This window comes from Pseudochaenichthys georgianus, chromosome 9 (assembly GCF_902827115.2).
Source record: "Pseudochaenichthys georgianus chromosome 9, fPseGeo1.2, whole genome shotgun sequence".
Lineage (NCBI taxonomy): Eukaryota > Metazoa > Chordata > Actinopteri > Perciformes > Channichthyidae > Pseudochaenichthys > Pseudochaenichthys georgianus.
In genome coordinates this window covers 28,004,336-28,022,045 of record NC_047511.1, presented here as the reverse complement: position 1 = coordinate 28,022,045, position 17,710 = coordinate 28,004,336, and the positions used below count along the sequence as shown (strand labels likewise).

Genomic DNA, 17,710 nt, shown 5'->3' with positions numbered 1-17,710 from the left:
CCTGTCTGTAAAATAATGAACTCCTGACTTTGGCAAAGAAATGTAAACCTTAGTTTACCTCATTGTGTGTGTGTGTGTGTGTGTGTGTGTGTGTGTGTGTGTGTGTGTGTGTGTGTGTGTGTGTGTGTGTGTGTGTGTGTGTGTGTGTGTGTGTGTGTGTGTGTGTGTGTGTGTGTGTGTGTGTGTGTGTGTGTGTGTGTGTGTGTGTGTGTGTGTGTGTGTGTGTGTGTGTGTGTGTGTGTGTGTGTGTGTGTGTGTGTGTGTGTGTGTGTGTGTGTGTGTGTGTGTGTGTGTGTGTGTGTGTGTGTGTGTGTGTGTGTGCGCGCGCGCGCGCCAGTGGATGATGTGGTGGATGAAAGTGATAACGAGGAGACAGACGCAGACACAGAGAACGATACTGAGAATGAAGAAGACGAGAAGGATCAAAACACTGCGGTAATATTCAGCACTCGCATGCACACACAATATTTCACATACCTACATTATGTGTAGCACTTAGAGTTCAAATTGTTAAATGAATGTTCTCTGTATGCAAGGAGTGTTAAAGAGACACTGCAGAGATGAGGCCTAAGTCAAATACATCGTTAACGTTTTAGCCTTAACATTTTTGCATGATTTAACTTTAGTAAGAATTATTGTTTTTTTTAAAAAGTATTATTAGCCCTCATTGGCTAAACAATGGGAATCTATAAGTGTATCGGGGGAGTTTGTATCAATGATAAAATACTTAACTTCAACAGATTGTCAGTTTTTTCTGACACACCTCCAGCAGGGGGCAGTCATAATCCAGACAGTGCCTAACACTCTCATATCACATGCCTCCCATATCTGATATGTGGTATTGACAACTATGGATGAAATGAAAACATTGTTCATGTCCTTTTATGAGTGAGTTGGCATTCCAGCGAGGCACTGAACATTTCAGAGCACTATAACATCCCCCTAAAATTAAACATAGGTGTCAAGGTTCTGTGTTCTCTGATCCTTCTCATATTCATAAGATAACAACAGACTTGAGCATTAGCCCAAATACAGAATAAAACTCAATGTATCCCCCATCTGTCATCCAGACAACACACATTCAAAAGTATAACATTGATGTGTGTGTTTTCTCCCTTTGTGTCTTGTCATCAGAATGATGACATAGAGACGGACCTCAACAAGCTGCATCCCAAAAAGAACCCTGGCCGTCCCTTCGAGGAGTTGAGGGTCTATGAGAGGTTCTTCTTGGAGCTTTCTGAAGACTTCCAGGTCAGTCCTTTGTGACTATGTTGACAAAGGTTTTTATTATGAAAATATGACCAAAACATCCAGTTATACCACATGAATTATTGGTGTATTGATATGCAAGTATTTGACAACATTCTACAATGAGTTTCACAATACTCTCGGTTGTGTCTGTATATTTTTTCTTAAGTTTGATCTCATTTGCTCATACTATTGTGCGTCAGAATGAATTATTATGAAACATACATTAAGTTTACATAGAAATATATGTTCACGAGATCAATTTATATGACCTTATTTAGTTTTTATTTTCCTTTTTTTAATCATATGATTGTTAGCTTGAGAAACTGTTTTATTTTCATGTTTTTTTTGTCCTTTATGTTACTATGATTGATGTTATTACAATGAGATGAATCCATTTTACCCTTACGCTAAGTATTGGTCATTGTTTGTATTGTTATTGGTAGATCTTCAATTTTACGGGTTGAGTGTGAGGTCTCTACCACATTTTATTACTCATCGCCACATCTTATTCCTGCAGGGTTATAACTTTGAATCCTCAAAGAGTGCCTCTACCACATCATCTTTCTCCTCATCGTCAGCCTCGAATCGATCCTCTCGGCCAATCATAGTGCCCACAGCTCAAGCCCTGTCCCCAAAGCACGCCCACTCATTGAGCTCTCAGGAGGATTGCAACCCAGCAAAAGGACAGCCCCCCCTGCCGGCTCCATCAGCTCCCACTCCTGCTCCCCCTCTCACACCTCTAGAACTGGACACCATCCACCTCACCAAGGACCAAGAGGCCCACATTCCTTCCCCCCACACACGTACAACATTGCCCTCCCTCGCCAGGCCTCCATCTCAAGGGCAGATGATGGAACAAGACCTAGCACATGTTTTTGAGTGTGTCTCTCTAGAACAGGAGGGGGCCCTGAACTCAGGAGAAGGAGGAAGGGGACTCAAACAAGATGGATCCCCAGTCAATGCCACGAGACACATTCAGTCTCCTCTGCTTTTGGGAGGTATTGCTACCCGTTGTGTGGGAGGAGGCAGCGGCAGTAACCTGGGTTCAGAGTGTGGCTCAGAGGGTGCCGAGGATGAGGGGGGGGAAGGAGCTGTTTTGGAGGTGCCAGACACTGCGCTGCTGCTCCCGCTGCACGACCCCGACCTCTATGTGGAGATGGTGAAGGGAACACACTCCGTACCCCAGTACGCAGAAGTGGCTTACCCAGACTACTTCGGACATATACCCCCAACATTTAGGGAACCCCTTCAGGAGAGAGTTTATGGTGTTCAGAGGTGAGGCCCTATTCTAAAAAATGTGATATGCAGAAATGATTTAGCAAATAAACTAAAAAGGGGATACAGGTAATACAAAACTTGAGTGTTAAATTAGAAACCATGCAATCAGTAGAAAACTGAAACTACAGTGTACTATTGTGTTTTCCGTGCCACACAGATTAATAAAAAAAACAAATATTTTCTCTTTATAATATTTACTGTAGTAGACACTGAATGTGAGCTACAGTTTACACTTCTAGCTTTGCTTTGTCTTTAAGGCCATGGTTGTGGGTAAAGGCATTTTTGTACAGCTTATTGCATTCATCCTTATTAATAAACAGTATTTTGTTATGAATAACCTATGTGTGGTTCCATTGTATCAACCATGAATCTGTTTTTTGGTGTAATCCTGCAGGTCTAAAATATTCCAGGACATCGAAAGGTTAATCCATCCTAATGATATTGTGGATAAAGTAGTTTATGACCTAGACATTCCCAGGTGAGTCCCTCTTACAGAGTCTGGTAACGTAAAGTATTGCATGCTTTGCAGTCTAAACCGACCAAGACATATTTCTAAGCTACCCTTTTGTCATTTGTCTGATTCTGTTGAATACTGTGACATTTTCAAAGGAGATTATCTCAATCTATAACCCACATTTTGTTGTGTTCAGTTGTCCTGTGATTGAAGATGATGGTGAATCACTGAAGTTCAACTCTCAGTTTGAGTCTGGCAACCTCAGGAAGGCAGTTCAAGTTAGGAAGTAAGTATTTATTTATTTATTGAATCAGTTAAATAGGAAGTAGTAGAAGTTCACAATGCAGTTTTAATTAAGTCACCTTTCAATATCATCAAGCTTTGGACAACCAACGTTGACTATATTTTACTGTGTGTTTTTCCAGATATGAGTATGACCTTGTGCTGAATTCAGACATCAACAGTAATCACTACCACCAGTGGTTCTACTTTGAGGTGAGTGGCATGCGTGTCGGAGCCACCTACCGCTTCAACATTATCAACTCTGAGAAGTCCAACAGCCAGTTCAACTATGGTGAGATACACAACAACATGTAAAACATTGTTTTAGTATGTTATCCTCCATTTGACTGGCAGAATATTTTCTTTTCTGAATATTAGATTAAATGAGACTGTATTGAATTGACCTAGCACCCATATCAATGCTTAAAAAGGACACAGTACACGTTCACCTATAACTAAAAGTTGTGTGTGTGTGTGTGTGTGTGTGTGTGTGTGTGAGATTGACTGTGTGTGTGTGTGTGTGTGTGTGTGTGTGTGTGTGTGTGTGTGTGTGTGTGTGTGTGTGTGTGTGTGTGTGTGTGTGTGTGTGTGTGTGTGTGTGTGTGTGTGTGTGTGTGTGTGTGTGTGTGTGTGTGTGTGTGTGTGTGTGTGTCTGATTGACTGTGTGTGTGTGTGTGTGTCTGATTGACTGTGTGTGTGTGTGTGTGCAGGCATGCAGGTGCTGATGTACTCTGTGCAGGAGGCGATCAGCGGCAAGCCTCGCTGGGTCAGAACAGGAACAGACATCTGTTACTACAAGTAGGTGCACTCTATGGGGAGAGTGGAAAGGCAGAAACCACTTTTTTAGTAGTTTAATACAACTTACCAATTTTCCAAAATGCGGCCGCTGTGCTGCAGTTTAGAAGTACCTTGTATATGTATATGTTTTATAAACAGCAGCTATAAAGCACTCTCGACTAGTTTATTGCACCGACACCGTTATTATGAGTTATTAGTGTACTCAGTACTGCAACATCTTTGAAAAGAATCCTTTAGGTAGAAAATTAATTGTGATAGACGCTTTACACCCTTTTTTCACAAATTGCACCGCATATTTAGAAAGTACTGCATGTATAATTCTACATGCACTTAGAAGCCATTTTATGAGATACACTTGTACTATGCAAGTCATTACAATGTACTGCTATACATTAACATTCTCTAAATGATGGCTATAATGTTCAGTTTTAGGGCTTTTGGGGTTTAGTTCTGAGACACTATCATAGGTGCGTTTGTCCTCTTTATAACGATGCAACAATAAACATAGAATATAAAGAATACTGTATAAAGAATGTATGCAATGTACAGAGATAAAACTCCAACATTTTAAACTGAGCAGAAGATTGAGTGTGATATTATGCAACCTTTACTCATAAAATGTTCTTCCTTCTGCAGGAATCACTTTGCCAGGAGTTCCATTGCAGCTGGTGGTCAGAAAGGAAAGTCTTATTATACGATGACCTTCAGCACAAGCTTCAGCCATAAGGATGACGTCTGCTACTTCGCCTACCATTACCCTTATACATACTCCACTCTTAAGGTAGTTCTATGATAACACTGTTTGTAAACTAGAGAGCATTATTATTTATACAAATCCAAGACCATTTACAACTGTACTTCCCCTCCTAAACACATAGTTAGCTTGTAGTTTTACCCCTACAAAAAAGTCAAATGTAATCAATCACTTCATAAACCACAGTATGACCACAGATGCTCTCGCCTCTTAAAGGAGTCCTCTGTGGTGTTTCCCTTGCTGTATCACTTATAATTTATTAAAATCTCAGCTCAAATAACTACTGTGCTCTCAAACTAGTACAAAAAACTCATTATTTGAATAGTTTTGTTTTGATTATTGCATTTCCCTGCCTTTTTATACAGAGTGACTTATAATACAAAACACAATAGTAAAGCTCAATCTGAATCACTTAATCAAACAGCCAGTGCAACAACAATAATACACACTAACTTGTTAAGAACCCACGAGGGATGGGGGCTCAAATGAAAGTTGTACATAATGTTAGTGTGCAAAATATAACTTGTCCTTGTGTCCTCAGATGCACCTGTCCAAACTGGAGGCTTATAGAACCCCTCATATCTACCTGAGACAGGACGTCCTGTGTGAAACTTTGGGAGGAAACAGCTGCCCCCTTCTCACCATCACTGCCATGCCAGAGTCCAACTCTAATGATCACATCTGTCAATTCAGTAAGTTAATCACTGAATGCGTCGTTTTTATTTGCTCACCATCACATCCATACCCGAGCAGGAGATTTGCAGCTTCAGGATTTTTAATAAATCGGTAAACTTGATCAGCAGACTGTGCAGACTATGACTACTGTATGATATATTTAAACTGTTTGTGCTAGGACTTCCATTCTCAGTATTAATACTGAATGGATTATCCTGGCGAAAAAAAACTTCAAAATCATTGAGTTATCATGGGAAAGGATTTATATACAGCATCTTTTTGATCACATCAGTATGGAAACTGATATAGGTGTTTAAAATGTATTTTTGTCAGATGTCCTGGTAACAGCTGGCAGCTTGAAACCTTTTGTAATACGCCAAAGTATCTTAACATTAAATGGCTGTTGTATTGCCAGCCTGACAAATATAATCTGGTCGTTTTGGTGATGCATAATGCCTGGCTCATAGATAGTTTTGCCAAGATTTCCTCTAAAATATTCTCTAATAATTTACACACATTTTATTTTCTAACGCTTATTTATTTAAAACAAAGGCTTCTTATTAATACATTAGAAAAGCCCTGGGGTATCAGAGCATGCCAATGCTTACCAAACTCTTTTTTGTCCCCTGTAGTTTACTGATGCTGTTCCTCAGCTGTAAAAACTTTGAATTGAACAATCAGTTTATTTTCTCTCATTACTGCACTCTCATTCGTTCTCTATCTTTCCCCCTCTTTCTCCCTTTATCTTGCTCCTCAGGGAATCGTCCGTTGATCTTCCTGTCGGCCAGAGTGCACCCTGGGGAGACCAACGCCAGCTGGGTAATGAAGGGCACACTGGAGTTCCTGATGGGCAGCAGCCCACTAGCAGGCAGTCTGAGAGAGTCATACATCTTTAAAATAGTCCCCATGCTTAACCCTGATGGAGTAGTGAATGGAAAGTGAGTAAAAACAGAAATGCACACACATTAACAGCTTTCAAGTAGACACACTGAAGATACGGTGCACATTGACCACAGCTTTATTTTCATTAACACACACAAAGCCTCGTACTGAAGGATTCTCCAGCTGTGGCTCTGCTCTCCTTCACTCTCATCCTTCCCCTCTTCTGCTGTAGTCATCGTTGTTCTCTGAGTGGAGAGGATTTGAATCGCCAGTGGCAGAATCCCAACCTTGAGCTCCACCCCACCATCTACCACACTAAGAGCCTGCTGCAGTACCTTGCACACATACAAAGAGCACCACTGGTATGACGTCCAATTAACTTGGCTTTCTTCTCTTTGGGGGCATTTGTGCTTTGCTGGATCATCTTTCCTCGGGAATAAAGAACCACGTCTTCCTAAAGCGCGTGCCACTTCTCCTGTTGTAGCTGCACACTCCGTTTTGCTGCATTTCCACTAGGCTACACATGATCAAATCAACACATTCAGGCATTAAAGCATATACCATACACAACAGCCTTCATTGCCCTCTGCACTACGCTGTGTGTCAGCAATGTTAGATATACATATATATATATATATCTTTTATGAGAGATTTGTTTACTGTAAAAAGGGCGATGACTTTATAACACAAAGCAAGGTGAGGTTGCTGTCCTTCCTCTGGAAATAAACCTGAGAAAAAATGTATTTTGAGATGTATGAGCAGTAACACTGCAGTACTATTGACATTTACAGCCAGTATAACACAATATCACAGTGTATTTAAAGAAGATACAGTGAATTAAATTACGCTATTGTAACTATCTCTAAGGATGTGTATTCAACCCATTATTTGTATAGTTTATTTGAAACAATACAAATAGAGGAAGAGGAAAGGAAGCCCATTTGGATCACTGCCATATACATCTTGATCATAATCCTTTCCTGTGTGTGTGTGTGTGTGTGTGTGTGTGTGTGTGTGTGTGTGTGTGTGTGTGTGTGTGTGTGTGTGTGTGTGTGTGTGTGTGTGTGTGTGTGTGTGTGTGTGTGTGTGTGTGTGTGTGTGTGTGTGTGTGTGTGTGTGTGTGTGTGTGTGTGTGTGTGTGTGTGTGTGTGTGTGTACGTGTGTGTGTACAGGTCTATTGCGACTACCACGGCCATTCGAGGAAGAAGAATGTGTTCATGTACGGCTGCAGTGTGAAGGAGACCGTCTGGCAGTCCAATATCAGCGCCACGTCCAGTGACTTACAGGAGGACCTTGGATACAGGGTAAACACACACACACACACACACACACACCTCCTGTTCAGATTACTGTTCTCACATCACTGAATAATAATTAAATCAAACTCAGCACAAAGAGATAACCTACACTAAGTTTACAGAAAAGAGATGCTGTTGGAGTATTTGATATTTACATCAGCACATGGAGCTTTTCGGGCATTCCTGTGGAGGTTGGGGACATTGAACCAGAGTGGTCGGTGTTCAAAGCCTCTATTGCCGAAGCCGCGGTGGGGAGCTGTGGTCTCAAGGTCTTAGGTGCCTCAAGGGGCGGTAACCCTCGAACCTCCTGGTGGACACCGGTGGTCAGGGAAGCCGTCCGACTGAAGAAGGAGGCCTTCAGGGATTTGTTATCCCGGGGGACTCCCGAAGCAGTTGCAAGGTACCGACAGGCCCGAAGGGCAGCAGCCTCATCCGTGGCCGAGGCAAAGCAGCGGGTGTGGGAGAAGTTCGGAGAAGACATGGAGAAGGACTTTCGGGCGGCACCAAAGTTGTTCTGGAAAACTGTCCGACACCTCAGGAGGGGGAAGCAGGGGACCATCCAAGCTGTGTACAGTAAGGATGGGACGTTGTTGACCTCAACTGATGGAGTGTTGGGACGTTGGAAGGAACACTTTGAGGAACTCCTGAACCCGACAACTCCGCCCTCTATGTTAGAGGCAGAGCTGGAGTATGACGGGGGATCAACGCCAATCTCCCGGGGGGAGGTCACTGAGGTCGTCAAACAACTCCACAGTGGCAAAGCCCCGGGGGTGGATGAGATCCGCCCGGAAATGCTGAAGGCTCTGGGTGTTGAGGGACTGTCATGGTTGACACGTCTCATCAACGTTGCGTGGAAGTCGGAAACGGTACCGAAGGAGTGGCAGACCGGGGTGGTGGTCCCCCTTTTCAAAAAGGGGGATCAGAGGGTGTGTGCCAATTACAGAGGCATCACACTACTCAGCCTCCCCGGGAAAGTTTACTCCAAGGTACTCGAAAGGAGGGTCAGGCCAATTGTCGAACCTCAGATTGAGGAGGAACAATGCGGATTCCGTCCTGGTCGTGAAACGACGGATCAGCTTTTTACTCTCGCAAGGATCCTGGAGGGGGCCTGGGAGTACGCTTATCCGGTCTACATGTGTTTTGTAGACTTGGAGAAGGCGTATGACCGGGTTCCCAGGGAGTTACTGTGGGAGGTGCTGCGGGAGTATGGGGTGAGGGGGTCTCTACTCAGGGCCATCCAATCTCTGTACTCCCAAAGCAAGAGCTGTGTCCGGGTCCTCGGCAGTAAGTCGGACCCATTTCCGGTGAGGGTTGGCCTCCGCCAGGGCTGCGCTTTGTCACCAATCCTGTTTGTAATATACATGGATCGGATTTCGAGGCGTAGTCGTGGGGGGGGGGGTCTGCAGTTCGGTGGACTAAGGATTGCACCACTGCTTTTTGCAGATGATGTGGTTCTGATGGCTTCATCGGTCTGCGACCTTCAGCACTCACTGGATCGGTTCACAACCGAGTGTGAAGCGGCTGGGATGAGGATCAGCACCTCCAAATCTGAGGCCATGGTTCTCAGCAGGAAACCGATGGACTGTCCACTCCAAGTAGGGAATGAGTCCTTACCCCAAGTGAAGGCGTTCAAGTATCTCGGGGTCTTGTTCTCGAGTGAGGGATCAATGGAGCGTGAGATGGGCCGGAGAATCGGAGCAGCGGGAGCGGTACTGCAGTCGCTTTACCGCACCGTTGTGACGAAAAGGGAGCTGAGCCAGAAGGCAAAGCTCTCTGTCTACCGGGCCATTTTCGTTCCTACCCTCACCTATGGTCATGAAGGATGGGTCATGACCGAAAGAACGAGATCGCGGATACAAGCGGCCGAGATGGGTTTCCTCCGCCGGGTGGCTGGTGTCTCCCTTAGAGATAAGGTGAGAAGTTCGGTCATCAGGGAGGGACTCGGAGTTGAGCCGCTCCTCCTTCGCGTCGAAAGAAGCCAGTTGAGGTGGTTCGGGCACCTAGTTAGGATGCCACCTGGGCGCCTCCCTAGGGAGGTGTTCCAGGCACGTCCAGCTGGGAAGAGACCAAGGGGTAGACCTAGGACCAGGTGGAGGGATTATATCTCTTTGCTGGCCTGGGAGCGCCTTGGGATCCCCCAGTCAGAGCTGGTTGATGTCGCCAGGGAAAAGAAAGTTTGGGGCTCTCTGCTGGAACTGCTACCCCCGCGACCCGACCACGGATAAGCGGGAGAAGATGGATGGATGGATCAGCACATGTCAAACCCCTTACTGTTAAGTTTGCATTGAAATCTTTTTCCCCCCAATTAGCAAAAGATTGTAGAACCATTTTGAATTCTATCTATTTATTTTGTGTTTCGATGCCAGCTCTTATATGATTTACATGTCCAGATGTGATTTACTTCAGTAGTTCACCTTGAATGTTGCTCTGCAGTGGGGTAGAACTTATTTGTTATTTCTGTTCACCAGCTGGGCAGGTCAAGATCAGTTTGTCTTTTTATGCTGGATAGCAAAAAAAAAGTTTTTCGCTCAGCATAATGCTAATAGAAATGCCATTTCATTACAGATTTTTCTGGTGGACAATGTGGCTTTAGGCTACCGGCCACAGCAAGCGTTTTTGGATAACAGCAGCATAAGCTTTCTTAAGCCGCTGCTCTGTACTTAAGCCATTCTTTGCTTAAAAAACTGTTGTGGGTCCCTACAATAAAATGACTTTATCATCTGCCCCTTGATGCTCTTATGCCCACAAACCTCAACAATTTGATGTGTTTTTCAGGCTCTTCCTAAGATCCTGTCCCAGATCGCCCCGGCCTTCAGCATGGGGAGCTGTAGTTTTGTTGTGGAGCGATCCAAAGAGTCAACCGCCCGCGTTGTTGTGTGGAGAGAGATAGGAGTGCAACGCAGCTACACCATGGAGAGCACGCTCTGTGGCTGTGATCAGGGAAAATATAAGGTAAGCTTTTATTTTAAAATACAGAAAGACACTTAAGTAATTCAATATTTTGCTTCTTTGTACTTCTACTGCACTACAATTTTTAATTATGTAAAATATAAACAACACTTAAATAAGACTTTAGTTACCCCTGGATTAACATTCACAAGCTACCCTGAAGTATACAAAACTAGCAACAATTAGCTGCACCTTTACTAGCTTTGATAACACTATATTACTAAGTATATTTTGATGACAATACTTGTGTACTTTCACTTGAATAACATTTTGATTGCATGACTTTTACTTGTGTTATGACCTGGCTCAAAAGGCCACAACAAAAAGGAGACACACCATGTTGACGGTTAACAAAATGTGTTTCTTTAGGACAAACAAATCAAATCAAGTCAAAACCAGTAAAGTATGATGTGTGGATGTCAGCACAGACGGAACAGCCACACCCTCTCTACTGATGGACCCACAGGGGCATCACAACTTGTAACAGAGTATTACTAGACTCTGGTGCTTCTACGTTTACTTAAGTACTCAATCTTAGTACTTCTTCCACCTCTGCTTAAGTGAGAGGGAGGTGCCTCTGTAAGTCTCCAAATGTCCAGCAGGTGGAGCTGCAGTCCTGTTTTCTCACTTTGTATTGCCTCCTCTCTGTCTTTTCTCCAGCTTTCCGCTGACCTCTTCACTTCTCTTTCTTCTCTCTCACTGTCTCTTCACCGCAGATGATTTCCTTTTCACTGAATTTGGCCAATGTCAACATCTTTCATATTCAGAGGCAGTATAGGGAAACCATTTTGGCACTGATTAGCCCCCCCACTTGTGTAGAAGTGTTTGTCCAGATGTGCAGGAACTAATGTCTCCTGGTTTGGGGCTGCATATCTCTGTGGCCAGGCCAAGTTTAGATGTCCCTAGCTCCGCTCTGGGGAAATGGAAACACGAACGTTTTGTTGGTTGAGTCGGGGTTAAGCTCTGTATGTGTGTCCCTCAGTGAGTATTCATTTACTTGAATGATTGTACAGCACTGAGAAGACTTTGTTAGGGTTGCAGGTGTGAGTGCATAGTCTTTTGAATGTGTGCTTCCTGCAAATGAAATATACTATCATGTTTCAACATGAAAAGTTTGCTCAGCAACTGCTTTCCAGCATTGAGAATTGGGCCGTTTGAAGATGGACAACGGCTCCATCCCCAGGCACCCGAGCAGCTGTAAAAACCCCAGCAGCCATTTAAATTATATTCCTGTTGGACCTTTAAAATATATTTTTTTAGGTCTAAGTTGGAAAAGTTCATGAACTTTGCTTGCAAGTTTGAGGATTGTGGCTTTCTCTGTGCCATAGTTAGACCTGGTGAACATATCAGTATTCACCTAGTCTGTATATTTCTCTGATGTACATGTACTCGTGTTGTGTTCAGGGTCTTCAGATCGGCACCAGGGAGCTGGAGGAGATGGGAGCTCAGTTCTGCGTGGCCCTGCTGAGGCTGAAGAGGCTTACGGGGCTCCGCAATCACCAACACCTGCTGGATTTAGAGAGCGATATCATCGGGCCGCACACTAAAGTGGTCAGGTTAGTAAAGTCACACACGCACGCACACACACACACACACACACACACACACACACACACACACACACACACACACACACACACACACACACACACACACACACACACACACACACACACACACACACACACCATTTAGGAATATAGTCTGTGGTCTCATGGAAACAAGAAGCTAGCACTACAGAAATCACAAACCAATGATTTAGTTACTTTTATTGTTTCTCAGCATCCCCAAGATATCTGAGTTGGGAAGTGTCTTCTGTTGCCATAAATTCCACCTGGAAAACAGTAAAGTGGCTCCAGACTGTTTTCCTTTTTATCTGCACAAATCCCCCTCCTCACTGCCAGACACGTCCCCCCTCTTGGCGCTGATACTCAGCGGTGGGACTGTCACTCCGCAAATCCTCTGAAGCACTACTCAAGAAACACATGAAGGCTCGCATTATGCACAGTTCCTGTGAGCATCATTGACATTCTATCAATGATCATGTGTGAGGAGTATAATGAAAACTCTGGATTGAGAGGGGAATGGGTATGAATAATTGTCAGCAAAGTCTTTTTTTCTCTAAAAGAGCGTAAAACATCACACTGTCTTTTCAAACCATTAACACCTACACGCTGAGGCTATTCAAGGCCACAGTACCCAGGGTGGTACCATGTGGCTTAAATGCACATTCAAACGAGTACACTGCCTTCCTGTATAGTTGCTCATGGCTGGAATATATAAGCACAAAGTAGGAAAGCAATATATTAAAGTGAACAGTGGCCGAGCAACTCCTCATCACTTATGTGCCGATGCCTTCAGGGACAGCAGCATTAAAATATGTTTAACTAATAGACAAATGCTAATTAGTCAAATACAATATGTTCTCATTCTTGGTCATCCAGTGGTTCATGAAGAAATCTGTACTTTTGGGCTCTGAGAACATGCCATTGAAGTTATCCACTACTTTATACATTTCTAAGCTGTACAATTAAGAGATTTATTATATATATTATAACCTAGTATATAGATTAAGTTAGCTTGCGGCACTTTATCAACTATATGTTTTAGTTTATAACAATTGCAAAAATAGAAAGTATTAACATCATAATCATCCCCTTAGCCAAACACTGCTCTTGCCATTTTGGTGCCATCATCAGAGAGAGCCTAAGATGGCCCAGAACACAAGAGAAAGACACATTAGGAACATTATGTTTCTGCTCTTAAATAATGATCAAAATGGGATCACAGACCGTTGTAAGATATTAGTTACAATAAGGTTTCTAGAGTCTTCATCCATAATTTAAGAAATAGCTCAAAACTATGAGCAACATTTCCCTGAAACATCCTCATAAATGACCACAAAGCTTAACTGTTCGTCAACTCTATTACAATTCCCCCTTCAGTAGCATGAGGTCCATACAGATTAAATTGTACTTGAGTTCATCACCACACAGATAAATTATTAAACTCGGCCAAACCCAAGCCGTGACCACCAAGGTTATCTTAATTTATTTTGTAACGTCAGCGTTGTCTCCTCCACAGATTTGTTAAGGCAGTCGGTTTGAAAGAATGGCTTTAAGCTCCAAACCACTTAATGCTCACATCCCTCTGTGTCTCCCTCCCTCTCCTGCTAACCTACTCTACTCTAATATTGATACATTCATTCATCCATCATTCATGTGTCTGATCATTAAGGGACTCCAAAAGTGTGTTTGTGTGTGTTTTTTTTATGAATATCCCTTGGGATTTGTTGCTCTCAACCCAGGTTTATGGTTTTATGTACGGAGCTTGGTATGGTACCACTTAGCATTTAATAGGTCAGCTCAACAATGATATTGTGGCCTTTGGGAGACGTCTGCAAATAAACTGGGTGTCTCGGAGTGAGTAAATGGATGGCTACGGGTTTGGGTGTGTTTTTGTTTGACTTAAAGGAAGGCATTGAGAGACGTACGTATGTACTGTAAGTGTTTGCTTACAGTACATACGTACGTGTCGAAGTTTATCCTCAGGCGAATAAAGGTCATTTTGGTTTTAATGTTTATGATGGATTGTATGGAGAGATGGCTAAAGTTGGTGGTGACAGAACGTGTAACACAAAGCAAGAAGAAATTGGGTTTGGTATTTCTATAATGGCCTGTAATGGTAAACTCACAACTCTCATTATCTGTTTGGACAATATTCTGTCCATCCACATCATTACACACACACACTCAAACACACATTTACTGTAGATTTACTGACGCACAGTTTCTCTGATGATGCACTCTCACAGCTCAGCTTGGTGGGAGATCATTGTCTGAGCCCCCCTGATCGCCTGTCTCCTTGGGATCACATTTCAGCCCATTAACACCATTAAAAAGCCACTAAAACCTCAACCAACCAGCAACCATTTATCCATTAAGACCCACAGGAGGAGAGAAACCACCTCATAAGTCACAGCACCCTTTGTGTCCAGCTTCTATTAAAAAATATGTATCTTAATATGTATAATATTGTAGTTGATGTACATAGTGTCTGTTATGTAAAATACTCGATTAGTGGAAAGTCAGAACATTAATTGATTTTATTTTTAAGTAATTTATCTAGAAATAAATAACAACAAATCTCTAGTTTCAGCTCATCGAAATAAAAAAATGATAAAAAAACATAATTTTATAAACTAAAGACTATAATTCTAAACTATAGAAAATTATAAAGATTCTATCATTTAAACTAAACACATCATTGATTTAAAACAAAGGTTGTACAATGCCAGTTTATTCAAATTATTTGCATATTGTTAATGCCACATTTTGAATGCCCACCTCGTGCTATGTTTGAGAAGTGATTTCAAGAAGTGGGTTTCTCAGAAGTACATTTGCAAGGACCATGAAACTCATTTCAGATTGGTCTTTCACTCCGTGAAATCTGAGAGCTTTTAGTTTCCTCCAGTAAGTTCAGCTCAGAGTGAAGGACAGTGACAGGACAGTTATATTCTATACAGTACAATATGTGAAAATAAGGGTTATTTATTTGAAAAAAGAGCTTTGTAGTCATTTATAATAATGATATACTGTAATATTATATGCAAAACTACATTTAGCATAGTTTAATATCCGTAGCTTTCCTAAAGCCCTGACATGATGTAGGTGAGGAGCTTTGACCGTGACAGGCTTGTTCACATCATTAACTTGCAGAGAACGAGTTAATGACACTTTTATTTTGTTATCCAGCAGCAGCTCCACCACCTACGTGATGGAGGAGGACGAGCCGTCCTTTCTGGAGGCGATAGACTACAGCGCAGAGAGCGGCGATGAGGACGGAGAGCCTGAAACCGAGCACGTCACCGAACTCCCAGAAAACCCCGATCACCCGGAGCAGCTGTCAGACTCTGAGACCAATCACAGGGAATAATGCTGAGCTGTTTATCTCCTTTACACCTGGCAATACTAGCATAAACATGTCACTGCTTGGATTTTAAGCTGATCTTAAATATTTTACAGGTGAAGTAGTCAGGACCCTCCCTTTGCCTGGTCGATAAATACCTTAGCTCACCACCTGACCCTGTTACATAGACACCTACTGATATTATGTAGGCGACATTGAGGTGCTCCTCCCAGTCGGATCCGTGTTGCCGGCCCACTGGAGACAACTCTGTCGCTCAATTAATGTTCACACCTCTCACCATCATACTATAACCTCCATGAAGCGTAACCCCTGACCTCAGACACCATATAGCCTCTGAGATTCACGTATATCTAGCCGGAGCAGCAAACAGCACCACAGGTCCTTAACTTGAACCCGCGTCCACTCGCTCATGTCTCACAGCTGACCTTACACTAAAGCTGCCTGACGAGGCTGTACTATTGTAACAGAGCTGCTGTAGGTTTTTAAACCCCTCACTCACATCACCCTGTGTTTGGTGATAAGAGATCCAACCAACCTGCCTTCTTATTTCCTTTACCTTTCTTCAGTCTGCACTTTAACTTTTTACTCCTTTTTGGTGACACTCCCTTGTGTCCTTTCTTGCTTGCGTCCTACTTCCTTTCCTTTTTTTCTGACAAACCAAGGTAGTGGTTGTCTTAATGGGGAGACCAAACGGCTCAATCTTAGCTTAGCTGCAGGTTATCCTCTTTCATCCTCAGATCTACCTTGAGTCGTGACCTCACTCATCCTCTCTTTAACTCCTCCCTCTTTGGCTGCAGTGCACGTGGTCCCATCACCCATGTGCTGTTTGCTCTGCTTTATCCAAAATGGAAGCTATTATATTGCTAAATGTAGAATGTTCACATCTTCGAGACAAACCTTGTAGTATAAAATAAATGCAGATATAAAAAACACACAATAACTAACTAACACAGGTCTGGTTTGAGGTCCTCGTTCATGCACAGCTTAATAAAACATGAAGATGGAATGTAAAATACACACACGCACTGTTGGTGTTTTAATTTTTTTTAATAATAGACAGTATTATAATGTTAGGCAAAGCAGTAGCGAACAAGACGCATGAGCTGCCGGGAGCAGAAAATCCTTTTGCACTTTGGATAAACACTAGACGCAAAACAAAGAGAAACAAACACTTTACATGTCACAGTTAGCTAACTTCAACTTCAGTCCTCTCACTAGTGTGAAGTTCTCAGAGCCCGGCACAAAGCTGGCGCATACTTTGTTGTTTTAAAAGTTATACTGGAATTTAGTTTCCCTCTTATCCTTTCCTCCAATGTATATTTGTGGATTTGCAGAGGAGAGACCCATGCATATAAACAGATGGTGCTTTGTATTGAGAGTAAAAATGTAGTTTGTTTGTTTGATTATGTCTTTTATTTGTTCTTGGAGAGAAGGTATGTTTCTGTTGTACAGCGAGTGCATGGCTATTTTCTCTTGGTTATATTTTGTAATTTATGAGATGGAAACCTGTATGTATATGAGGCTTTTTGTGTGAGTATGAGTGCAAGTGAGTGTGTGTGTAGGAGTTTTAAGTTATTCCATTATTAAGCTCAGCTAATGCTCTTACAGTGTGTTTCTCCTTATTTGATTATCCGCTCTCACCCTCCTTCACTCTACCCAATCACGTTCTCTCTCTCCGTCACTTCAACCTCTTTCATTTCCTTGTTTTTCTCTTTCTCTCGGCTTACTTTCCTTTCAGATTTTACTCATGAACAACAGAAATAGCTAGGCAGGTCATTGTTCCTGGCATCTGTGTGTATAAAGGATATATGATCTGAAAAATGTCCCTCTGAATTATGTGTGCTGTGCTTATTTATGTTTGTCTGTAGAATGTTATGTCTGGTTATTTTTGTTTTGAGGTAAACAGGCTGTGATAGCGACTCATTTTAGGTTGATTGTAATGCAGAAAATGGGAAGCCATGGGAAATAAAATGTGAATGTGGTAAACTGTCAGCTGTATTTTATTTTTCTTAAACTGTCCTCTTGCAGACTTCCTCTCAAACTTGGAAGAGGAACTGTAATGTATCCTAACTGAGTTATGGGGAGACAGCGCTTTGATTGGCAGAAGAAACCAGAAACATAAACAGGGAAAATGTTTTTCAAAAAATCTGGGTCTTATTT

General features: G+C 42.5%; 1 protein-coding gene across 5 annotated transcripts in view; it reads left to right on the top strand.

Annotated features, from left to right (window-relative positions):
• Positions 1-17,539, top strand: part of agtpbp1 (ATP/GTP binding carboxypeptidase 1) — a 29,949-nt gene extending 12,410 nt beyond the window's left edge. For 4 of the 5 annotated variants that reach the window (XM_034090495.1, XM_034090493.1, XM_034090496.2 and 1 more), the window contains 15 exons: positions 338-435; positions 1,135-1,251; positions 1,769-2,526; positions 2,924-3,007; positions 3,180-3,269; positions 3,409-3,557; positions 3,976-4,063; positions 4,700-4,844; positions 5,359-5,509; positions 6,250-6,430; positions 6,607-6,736; positions 7,547-7,678; positions 10,448-10,624; positions 12,026-12,177; positions 15,376-17,539. In XM_034090495.1, coding sequence (XP_033946386.1) covers positions 338-435; positions 1,135-1,251; positions 1,769-2,526; positions 2,924-3,007; positions 3,180-3,269; positions 3,409-3,557; positions 3,976-4,063; positions 4,700-4,844; positions 5,359-5,509; positions 6,250-6,430; positions 6,607-6,736; positions 7,547-7,678; positions 10,448-10,624; positions 12,026-12,177; positions 15,376-15,556 — 2,633 coding nt within the window. In that variant the 3' untranslated portion in view covers positions 15,557-17,539. The remainder of the gene's footprint in view (positions 1-337; positions 436-1,134; positions 1,252-1,768; positions 2,527-2,923; positions 3,008-3,179; positions 3,270-3,408; positions 3,558-3,975; positions 4,064-4,699; positions 4,845-5,358; positions 5,510-6,249; positions 6,431-6,606; positions 6,737-7,546; positions 7,679-10,447; positions 10,625-12,025; positions 12,178-15,375) is intronic. The other variant, XM_034090494.1, reaches the window with a different exon arrangement.
• The last annotated feature ends 171 nt before the right edge of the window (positions 17,540-17,710 follow it).